The sequence below is a fragment of the Pristiophorus japonicus genome, chromosome 14 (genome assembly GCF_044704955.1).
Source record: "Pristiophorus japonicus isolate sPriJap1 chromosome 14, sPriJap1.hap1, whole genome shotgun sequence".
NCBI lineage: Eukaryota > Metazoa > Chordata > Chondrichthyes > Pristiophoridae > Pristiophorus > Pristiophorus japonicus.
Window position 1 is genome coordinate 157,103,041 of NC_091990.1, and position 11,922 is coordinate 157,114,962.

The 11,922-nt window shown below is 46.2% G+C and overlaps 1 protein-coding gene across 7 annotated transcripts in view; it reads right to left on the reverse strand.

The window, feature by feature from the left end:
* Nucleotides 1–6,604, reverse strand: part of ano5a (anoctamin 5a) — a 263,256-nt gene extending 256,652 nt beyond the window's left edge. For all 7 annotated transcript variants that reach the window (XM_070899713.1, XM_070899709.1, XM_070899714.1 and 4 more), the window contains exon 1: nt 6,498–6,604. In XM_070899713.1, coding sequence (XP_070755814.1) covers nt 6,498–6,564 — 67 coding nt within the window. In that variant the 5' untranslated portion in view covers nt 6,565–6,604. The remainder of the gene's footprint in view (nt 1–6,497) is intronic.
* Between the last annotated feature and the right edge of the window lie 5,318 nt (nt 6,605–11,922).

Consider the following 11,922-nt stretch of genomic DNA (forward strand, 5'->3'; position numbering starts at 1 on the left):
GGGGGGGGGAAAGAGAGGGAAGGGAGGGGGGGGGGAAAGAGAGGGAAGGGAGGGGGGGGGAAAGAGAGGGAAGGGAGGGGGGGGGGAAGAGAGGGAAGGGAGGGGGGGGGGGAAGAGAGGGAAGGGAGGGGGGGGGAAAGAGAGGGAAGGGGGGGCCCATTGAGAGGCAGAAAGGTTTAGAGACCTACTAGGGCTAGACTTTTGCCTTCATTTTTGGCGGGTTGCTTGGCGGTACAGCTGGTTTTTGATGAAAAACCTCTCTTTTTAAAGAGTTCCGCCCACAGTTTGAAAAGACCGCCGGGGAGCAAACCGCCCACGTGCACCACCGGGAAAACCGCCAGGGTCTAAGTTTGGCCTCAGCGGAGGACCCACACACACCGCCTAGGAATCCGCCCACGAAAAGCTGCCGGAACAGGGCGGTAGGAGTGTACCCTGCAAAGAAAGGCAAGTTAAAGACTTTTAAAATTAGTTTTTAAAGTCTAAAATGGCGATTCCGTTAAAAAGAATTTTTATAACTTTCTATTTTTTGTTTAAGTGGAAAAATATTTTTGGGGTTTCCCCCCCCTTCCTCGGCCTGACCGCAGCCTCGAACTAAATTTTAAGTACTTACCGTCCATTCCGGTAAGAACTGCCCATTTCACCGAGTTTCATCTTTAACCGCCGAGAATATTGGTGCAAGATCCATTTTCTGGACAGACGATATTTTTTTACCTTTATTATGGAAATTTTCACCAACGTTAGTTGCAGAACATTAGTGGTGTTTCTGGGCAGCAATTGGGCGGTGAGGGGCTTTAGGGACAGTCTAGCTCCTAGGCAGCTGAAGGTATGGGCACCAATAGAGTGATGAAAATCAGGGGTGAGCAAGAGGCCGGAACTGGAGGACTGCAGAGGTCTTGGAGGGTTACATAGTATTCCCTTGCCTCTACCCATCCCTATCTCTAATCTCCAGCAGTCCTGCAGGCTGAGATTCTTTTCTCCAGAAAAGAGAAAACGGACGGGAGATCTGATAAAGATCTTTAACGTGATGAAAGGGGTTTGACAGGGTAGACAGAGAGGGGATGTTTCCTTTCATGGGAAAACCAGAACTAAGGTCCAAAAATATAAGATAATCACTCATGAATCCAATAGCGAATTCAGGAGAAACTTCTTTACCCACAAAGTGGTTAGAATGTGGAATTTGTTACCACAAGGAATAATTGAGGCAACTAGCATAAGGGAAAGCCAGATAAACACGAGGGAAAAAGGAATAGAAGGATCTGTTGATAGAGTTAGATGAAGAAGAGTGGGAGGAGGTTTCCATGAAATATACGTACCAGCTTGGACCTGTTGGCCAAAACGGCTAGTTTCTGTGCTGTAAATACTATGTAACCCTCCGACACTTCTCTCCAATTCTGGCCTCTTGCTCATCCCTGATTTTCGTCACTCCACCATTGATGGCCATGCCTTCAGCTGCCTAGGTCTCTAAACCTCTCCACCACTCTGTCCTCCTTGAACAACGATCCTAATACCTACCTCTTTAACCAGCTTTTCGTTACCAGTCCTAATATCTGTTATGTAGCTTGGTGTCAAATATTGTTTGATAATGGTCTTGTGACATTCTACTACTTTAAAAAAAAAGATGCTACATAAATGCAAGTTGTTGTTGACTATTGGTGGAAAAGCAAAGCTCAAGCTCTGTTTTTCTAGCTCAGCATGTTCCGTCACAATACTGTGTACCCTCATATAATTCTCAACAACCCATAATTAACTGACAGCCTGTTTGTGTAGTAGAGATGTAAATTACAGAGGAACGATAAGCAGAAAAAACCCCATTAAAACAAAACTATACGTTAGACAATCTCAACTTGTTAGAAAGACAAAGAGGCCGAAATTGATCACCCCACCGTCGACTGCCGCCGACATTCCTCCTGAAGATCTGTCCATTGCCACTTTTGAGGTGGCCTGGAGGAGATCGCTGCCAGGAACCGCCTGCTGACGTCAGCGGACGGCCGAGTGGTGCAACTGTCCTCTCACCCGCCGAACTCCCAGATTCCTGGGGGTGGGAGTTGGAGGGATTCGGCGGTAGAACGGGGGTGGACTGCTGCAAGGAGGCTGGTCTGTCCCTGACGGTAAGTTTGAAGAACCTGAAGAAACATTTTTTTTTTAAATTTTCAACAGCAACTTACCTGGATGGGGTCCCCTGAAGGTCTTCGGTTAGTTTTTTTTCCAGGTCTTCGACCCTCCGTGGGCCCGACTCCATTCTTGGCTGCACTTGGGCGGCAAGCGCCTCTGCCGCCGAGTACAAGACCTCCCGCCCGCTGCCACCCAGATTAGCGGCGTACGTCGTCCATTTGCCGCCCGCCGATTTCGGTGATGAATATCCCGCCCAAAGTACCGTCCGGTATCTCGCCGGCCATCGCCGGCACTTTGGGTGGGCGGAGGCCTTGATGAAAATCGGCCCCAAAGACTTGGTTAAATAGCTGCAAGCTGACATGCACAGAGAAAGTTCTGTAAACTTAAAAAAAATCTCAGGATGTGAGTGATGCTGGCAAGGCCACATTAATGGCTCATGCCGAGCGATCCCCAGGTGATGGTGGGCCTTCCCCGTGAACTGCTGCAGTCCTTGCGCTGTTAATGCTCCCATGATGTTAGATGAAAGGGGGTTAATAGTAGGAAGGGGGAAAATGTGAATGTATTGTGCAGTACCCAGATGCGGTAGGTCAAGAGATCTCCTGCATCAATGCAGCATGAGGATGCCCTGCAGTTAGGAAATGGCTATCTTCCATATCTTCTCCATATTGCTGTTCTTCAGCCAAATGCAGATGGGATCTCCTCTATCGGTGTCCTCAAATGCCAGGGTTGTGTCAGGTGCATGCCATGCATCTCCACCAGCCCAGCATCCCTGCAGGAAGTAAAAGTCGAGAATACCCAATGGGAAAACCATTTTGTGCCCAGTCTGGGGAGAGGGAGAGGCTGCCTCACAGAATTGGCAAAAAGTCAGATTGGCACAGGCAAAACAAATTCTAAAATCTGTGGGGCTTTAGTATTTCTATGTCTGGTTCTTGAAACTTACTTCCATAATTTCCCCAGCACCTAGCAAGTCTGAATTCCTGATATGTAGTGGTGAGATTACCACAGAGTGTAAATGAATCAGTAATTACGGAACATAGGATGTCTGATGTCACCACATCATTTACCACCTACTGCCCTCCCTCAGCTGATGAATCTGTACTCCATGTTGAACACCACTAGAAAGGAACACGGAGGGTAGCAAGGGCACAGAATATGCTCTGGGTGGGGGACTTCAATGTTCATCACCAAGACTGGCTTGGTAGCACCACTACTGATTGAACTGGCCAAGTTCTGAAGGATATATCTACCAGGCTGGGCCTGCAGCAGGTGGTTAGAGAACTAACAGGATGGAAAAACCTACTTGACCTTGTCTTCACCAATCTCATGGACAGATGCCTCTGCAACAGGTACAGTATTGGTAGGAGTGACCTAGTGGAGACGAAGTCCCGTCTTCACAGTGAGGACACCCACCATCGTGTTGTGTGGCACTACCACCTTGTGAAATGGGATAAATTCAAAACAGATCTAGCAGCTCAAAACTGGGATTCCATGAGGTGCTGTGGGCCATCAGCAACAGCAGAATTGTATGCCACCATAATCTGTAGCCTCATGGCCTGGTATATCCGTTACTCTACCATTACTATCAAGTCAGGGGACCAATCCTGGTTCAAAGAGGTGCCAACCTGGGGAAGCTACAACACAGGACTGTGTGCATGCTAAACAGCATGCTATAGATAGAGCTGCATGCTAAGCGATCCCACAACTAACAGATAAGATCAAAGCTCTGCAGTCCTGTAACATCCAGTCATGAATGGTGGTGGACAATTGAACAACTAACGGGAAGAGAAAACTCTATGAATATCCTCATCCTCATTGATGACGGAGCCCAACACATGAGTGCAAAATACAAGGCTGAAGCATTTGCAAACATCTTCAGCTAAAAGTGCAGATTCCCTGAGGTCCCCACCATCACAGATACCAGTCTTCAGCAAATTCGATTGACTCCACGTGATATTAAGAAATGACAGAGCACTGGATACAGCAAACGCGATGGGCCCCAAATTGTTTTTTTTAAAAAGCAGCAGTTGCTTCTGCCGTTTGCGCTGGTTTGGCCGACATTGGGCTGCAAACACCATCGCAACCTAGCGGAAACTCCAAGCCCTGAAGCGTGACTTGCTCCCCATTGTATTCCAATACCAATAAGATAAAGGCCAACTTTCCATTGGCCTTTTTGAATGCTTTTTGTACCAGTCTACTAATGATGTGTGTGATTGGGACTCCCAAATTTGATGAAGTGTTGCCAACTGCAAATGCATAGTTCTGTCACCATCGATAACGTCGCTCCCGAACATAAAATGACCCAACATCTCAAGAGTCAATCACAGCCAACTTTTTGTCAGATACGATTTATTTTTCCGACTCATCAGATTTGAATGGTTGGCCATCCCCAGAGAGATGGGAGAGGGTTATTTTACAAGTCAACACTGCCACTTGGTTGAAAAATGTTTGCCCAAATTTTGATTTGCGCTGCAGGCTGGTCACAGTCTGAATAAAATTGCTTCCTGCACTCCGAGGACCCCATTTTATGAATTATCGTCATCTGGTGGAATTACGACAAGTTCTGACTGTTCAATCTGGCCCATTCGGAAAAACATGCCTGTTGCTCCCAGCACACAGGGGTAGTTCTACAAAGAGCTGGGCCCGTTCCCAATGAGTGAACAATACCGATGGTAAAATCAGGCTCACTGCCACTCTAGCCACAAGCTAAGAACTGGTAGATGCCAATGTCACTACCCTCACCACGACAGATGATTTTACCCTTTCCATTATCCAGAACAGCACAACAGTGTGAGTCATAATCTGCTCCTAAACAGAACACAAGCTTAAAATACAAAAGGCAAAGTACTGCGGATGCTGGAATCTGGAATAAAAACAGAAAATGCTAGAAATCTCAGCAGGTCAGGCAGCATCTGTGGAGAGGAAGCAGAGTTAATGGTTCAGGTCGATCACCCTTCAATGTTAACTCTGTTTCCTCTCCACAGATGCTGCCTGAAAAGATTAAAATGTTCCACTTGTCAACAAAAGGATTTTTTTTCAGGAAGTAAAAGCCTGGTGGTATTGAATCTTAGCTCTTTCTATTGTGCAAGCACCTCCTCTCTCTCCACCATCAATCTATTTTAGGGCTGACACCAGTGAATGCATATCCAAAATTGGAGAATCTGAACTGCCCAATTACAGTAGCCTAAATATGGTAGCACTATGGTAGCATAGTGGTTATGTTACTGGACTAGTAATCCAAATGCCTGGCCTAATAATCTGGAGACATAAGTTCAAATCCCACCACGGCAGCTGGGAAATTAAAATTAAATTAATTAAATAAATCTGGAATTAAAAAGCCAGGAAGTAATGGTGACCATGAAACTACCGGATTGTCATAAAAACCCATCTGGTTCAATAATGCCCTTTAGGGAAGGAAATCTGCCGCCCTTACCCGGTCTGGCCTATATGTGACTTCAGACCCACAGCAATGACTCTTAAATGGCCTAGCAAGCTACTCAGTTGTACCAAACTGCTGTGACAAAGTCAGCACTGTGGGAGTACCTTCACCACACGGACTACCTTCACCACACGGACTGCAGCGGCTCATCACACCTTCTCAAGGGCAATTAGGGATGGGCATAAATGCTGGCCTTGCCAGCAACACCCACATCCTGTAAATAAATAAAATTAAAATGCTGGGCTGGGAGGCTCCTGTGTGTGCACGTGGATATTGTGGTTGTTTATGTATTTGGAATGGGGAAACAACCGGGAGGGGACAGCTGGATGGAGAGAATGGGTGCTTCTCTTCCGCCATTTACAGCAGGAAAGCCCGGATGCTCGAGAGTCCAAACTTGGGATTTCACCGCAGTCTGGCCAGACCCTCTCCTCACCCCAGGGACACATTCATTCCCTCCTCACTTCGGGGTCAGAGCGACACCATCTCCCGCTGGGAGCATTCCAGCTCCAGAGAAACCCTTTCAAAATAAAATGATTGAAAGATGAAGGAAGGGAGGGGAATTTAAAAAAAACACCTCTAGGAAATTAACTGAGATGATTAATCAGGTGGAATTAACAGCCGAAATTCACGCGTGTCAGTCAGCGGTACTGAAGCCCTGACTCCCTGATTCCCTGAAACTTGCAAGCACACGCCCTTCCCAAGTCCTCAGCTCCCATCCCAGACCGTTAGCTGAACCTCAGGTCTCTCATTCTCTCGCTAGCTTCTCCCCTTCTCCACCTCTCCCTCCTTCCCCGGCTCCAGCCCGGTGCAACAATGAAAACAGCGCTGAACAGCGTAACACTAATGTAAGGGGAACTCGCCGGCTCCGGCGTTGCTTTGCTCTGAATTCAAATCTGCAGACATCTTAAATGCTAATTTTATATTTATATATAAACCGAAATGCACTTACCTCCCGTTTCTTCCCCGGAATAAGACATTTCAATGAGAGTTTCCTTGGTGTGGTTGAACGGGTTCATTTCTCCCAGGCGCACTCACTGAGCCGCCAGCTTCCCTCCACTCACACTGTCACTGCGTTGCTTCACATTCAGCTTTCTTGACGTGTGCCTTAAAGGGAAGGGCCCGCTTTTTTTTTCAATCGGCATAATGCATTCTCAGTCAATGCTGCAAATCATCTTTAGTCATTCTGCGGCAGCTGTTTATGTAGCATTGTTACAGGAAGATTCATCCTTTTTAAACAAATTAAATACGCGAGGGAGTTTCTGGAAAATAATAATAAAAAGGTTCCTATGAGGTATCCCATAGGAAAATTTTTAAACCTCCCATCAAAATAGTGCCCCTCCCCAATCCACTTTTATGTGCATTTCGGGAGGACAGGGGACAATTTGAAAATGGTGATTTTTTTTAACTTCACAATTCATAGATTTTTAATCTTAAAAAACAACTGTAGGTAGAATAAATGCCATCACTTCACCAAAAGCTACCTCGACAGTCATTCTCCCTCCTGGGATCCCATTCCCTTTCACTGCAACACTCTCTTCCCCTGTCTTTCTAACCGGCACCATCCAATTCACACCTTTTATGTTGAAATTCAGTGATTGATGGCTGGCGCCATCGCCAATAAGACAGTAAGCAAGTGTCCCCTTTTAATGAGGCACAACCAATAAACTGCAAATTATACCAAATTTAAATTAAACATAACAAATCAAATCAAAATTTTGCTTCTGGGGGTTGTAACGAGGTAATGTATAGCACCCTTTAGCTGGGAGGTATTGATATAATGTATAGCGCCCTTTAGAGGTATAGGAAGCTGTATTGAGAGAGAGGGTCTGTGAAGGAACGCCATCTTAAAGCTTCACATGGCTGTTTGAGATCTCCCAAATAAACAGAGTTAAGTTGAACTAAGAGTGTTCAAGAGATGGGTGATGAAGCACTCCAGTCCCTCCGGTGCCCACCAGTTGTGGAAGACCTCGAGCATGCCAGCAGACACCATGTGCTCCATCTCCAGGGACACCCGGGCGTGAGCATAACCACGGAAGAGAGGCAGGCAGTCGGGCCAAACAACCTCCTCAACCGCCCACTGCCTGGCCCCGTTAATGACCCAGGAGCTGTCCTGCCCACTCCCTTCTGCACCATGTACCCAAGCATCAGGAGCATGGTACTGAAGTGCAACCAAAAATTGAGGAGCAGCCCCTTCAAAAATCGGAAGAGGGGCTGCAACCTCTCACACTTTGTGTATACATGGAACACGGACTCCCTCCAGGCCGCAGAAATTGCAGGCAGCCTGGGAGTCCATGAATCTACTTGAAAATTTGTTGCACACCCTCCAGTTCACAAGAGCCAAGCTTCCTCCCCAACCCCTCCCCGAATTCACAGAGACACTTTACCTCTGACTGATTCTGTTTGGTGCTATGAAGAAATGACTGAGCTGTTTTTCTCACTATTCAAAACGGTTTTAAATAAAGAACATGCTCAATAAGCTATTAAAAATAAAATTAGTCTTTTCTGCATTTTTCATCAATTCACTCCTTAGCTCTTTCTATTTTGAATTTTTCAACTTGAAACAAAAGATCCCTGTCTTGGGCCATAGTTACCAATTCAACATTAATTCTGTCAAATGACTAAAATACAAGCTACAATATAAAAACAATCAAATGCCTCCCTTATGTATGGTAGTGTCGTGGTTCTGGCACTGAACCTACAACCTACAGGCCGTGAGCTCAAATACCACCACGGTAAATTGTGAAAGTAAATTCAATAAATCTGGTAATTTGTGGATTAGCACATTACTGTGTCAATGGCTGCAGCGAGGTCAAGAAGGATAAAGAACGATAGTATAATAAAGTCACAGAGGATGTAATTTGTGACTTTGCTTCGGGCCATTTCAGTGCTGTGGAGGCGGCATGGTGGGGGTTTGGAGAAGTTGGAGTTTGTGGGAAAGATGGGCACAGATTTGGAAGGTAACAATACATTCAAGGACTTTGGAGAGGAAAGGGAGGTTGGAGATGCTGCAGTAATTTGAAAGGACAGAGGGGTCAAGGATGGGTTTCTTGAGGAGAGAGCTGATTGAAAGAGAGAGGGACTGTACATGAGGAAAAGGAAGCGTTTACAATGTCAGCTAGCATGGGGGCCAGGAAGGGATGTTGGCTCATCAGCATGTTAGTGAAAAGAGATTTGAGAGAGCAGGAGGTGGGTCTCATGGAATAAGACAAGCTTGGTGATGACATGAGGGGGGAGATAGGAGAGAATCTAGTGGACGATGCAGGTTCAGGGCTAGGAGAAGCAGACTTTGGGGGAAGTTTGTCCCTTATCATTAAATTTCACCTTGTTCCCTCCCATTAATTTTCTGGCACCTTCAACTCCTAGATGATTGCATTGACATCATGGCCTTAATGGAAACTCATGGGTGATGACACATTGCCCCTTACTGAAGCCTTCCCGCCTGTCTGTACCTTTTACCAAGTGCCCTACCCCGGGTGGCAGTGTGGGTCTTATCATCAAACCTCAGCTTGGTCTCCACACACTCTTCTGGCACTTTCTCCTCCTTTTAGGACCTAACCTTGTTCCACCTCTCTTGCCGCTCCTTCAAAATCTTCATTTTCTACCACCCACCCAAGCACCACCCCAAGTTTTTCTTCCTCACTTCTTCCCTCTCTCAGTCTATCCACTGAGTGGCACCTTATCCTCAGTGATTTCAACTCACCTTTCCCTCTCTCCTCTGAGTTCACTGCCCTCTTGCCCTCCATTAACCTTTCCCTCCATATAAACTCTCCTACCCTATTCACGACTGCCTCCTCAATCTTGCCATTTCACGTGGCCTCTCTATTCCCATCATCTCAATCACAGACAAGGCCATCTCTGATCATTTCCTTGTATCACTCAGATCCTTCTTCCAACCCCACATCCTTTTGCGTTCATCCCTTGAAAAATCTCCCCCCAAAAATCACTTACAGTGGCAATTTCAAACTTCCAACGGTCCAGCCTTTGGCTCTCCATTCACCACGATATATTGCAACTGTCGATTAGCTCCATCACCCCTTCTCCTTCAATTTTGATGACCTTGCTCCCAATAAAACTTTTAATCTCGCCCACCCTAGTGGCTCTAGCTGACTGATCAGGATCTGGGAAATGACAGAGGTGCATCTCTGTCCTGTCACTGGGTAAACACAGGATGCTGTTACATAAATCACAGTAGGACTCATCCTTAGTCTCAAGTTTCAGCCCGTGTCAGTCCACTGACCTTAAGGGTAAATCTAAAATCATTGCCACTGTGCTATCTTTCAGCAATTAGTTTGGCTTTCTCTCATGCCTGGCTACAGTCAGGTCAGACTAAGGTCACCTGTGGCACATGTCTTTTGAGCACGCTGGCCTTGTTGGAAGCACAAACCTTAGACATGCTGTGGTGACATGCCAAGTAGAGGTTAATCGAGCTACACCTCCTCTGGAAGTGCTTCAATGTCATTACCTTTCCAAAAGGCATCCTACACATTTATAATCCCATTAATACCTAATTTACCCACTGACAAAGCTCCACATTGTGGATGGGAATGAGCTTAAAGGGGAGTTGCCTTCGTGAGAAAAAGTTTAGTAAACCTCTTTTTGTTTGCTTACAAACAATGTGATAATGTAAACTGTACTGAAAAGTATAATTGCTTTAAGTTTAGGTAAGGAAACTTTTAATTAAAATAACACTCTTCACCATCATTTCCCCATAAAAAATATAGACGTGGAAATTACGATGTCCCGGGCCCATAGGAAGTTTCTACGGACCCGGGAAGGCATCAAGCTGGAGCTTGACAGATGATCTGCATCTCGGGAGTGAGGATATTTGTACAGGCAAGATTGCGGGATTTACGCATATCTTGCCCGGCAAATGTCCTCAAAACTTTTGCACCTGATAGAAGCAGGTGCATAGCCTACTTTTACAGGCGTAAGTGTTTAAAAATATATCAAAAACATGATTAAAATAAAATTTTAAAGAACATATTTATGTTAAAACCCTGCCCACTCAGGTAATGTTATTTTAAACCCTAACCCTAACTTTTTTTAAAAATCGGCAATTTTTTTTCTTTAACGAACATTTATAACAACTTTAATTTCTATTAGTGTATTATGTGAGGTGTTTTTTAAATATTTTATGTAATGTTTGTGCGTTTTGGGGTTTTTCTCATTCATAGTAATAGGAGGTTCGTAACTTACGAATCTCCTATTACTATGAATGAGAAAATACTTACCTGTGATTGGGTGTCCAGGCCCACGTAACTCCTGCGGACGTCACAATATGAACGCGCTGCGACGCGCAGTCACAAGAGGCCTCCGGACCGGGATCTCAAGCGGGCGCAGCAGTTTAAGGTAAGTGCGCATTTTATTTCTATTCCATAGTGCTTTGCCTGTAGGAAGTCCTCAAGAGGAATTTCTGGGCCATTATTTTTCCATGAAGATTGTGAACCTTAGCGAAACTAAATCGAAGATGGTATCATGGTGCTCCCTCTGCTGGCAGCTCTGATAGTGACAGGCTGGTATAAGCAAACTGCTTTAGGCTTAAAGACATGCCGGGGTACATTTCCTATTCACCGCATGGATGGTAGGGTTTCCAACCAAAGCTGGAGTGTCCCAAAAGTGACAATTCCTCTCCCGAGTACTGCCTCTAGCTGCCCGGGAGATCAGCGCTTTAAATTTTCAGCCTCCACTTACTTTCATCATTGTCTCATCATCATAGGCAGTCCTTCGAAACGAGGATGACTTGCTTCCACGCCAAAAGGTTCATAGATGTTTCAATGAAGGACCTAATATTCCAGGTCCCGAACTGCATATTGAAGGGTGGAAGATGTCTGTGCGTGGATTTTTTTAACATGTGTTGGCCGTTGCACACCAACCACCACACGGGCTTGACAGAGCTAGGTCTTGGCCCAGTGGCAAGGATTAACTAAGACGACTGGAGACCAGCTCTGCTGCACGGACCTCGTGCGCCCACATATTGCAGTGTGGGCTGGCCCATGCTTCCCCGGACCTTCACCTCTCCTGGGCCCCGATCACATCGCTCCACGATCTCTCGTTGCTTCTCCACCCCGACCTCGCCACTCCTTCGCCCCAACTCTCGCCGCTCCTCTGCTCTTTTCCCCCTCTCCTGCTGTACCTGTCTATGCTCCAAACAGCGACCTGGATTTTGGTGACATCCAATCCAGTTGCCCTTCACCAAGTCGTTTATGACCTTGACAAGGTGCAACATCCTCACTGGCATCTGGGAATCCCTGGCCAAGTCCGTCCAAAATGGAGAAAGAGCATCCGGGAGGGCGCTGAGCACCTTGAGTCTCGTCACCGAGAGCATGCAGAAATCAAGCACAGACAGCGGAAGGAGCGTGCTGCAAACCAGACTC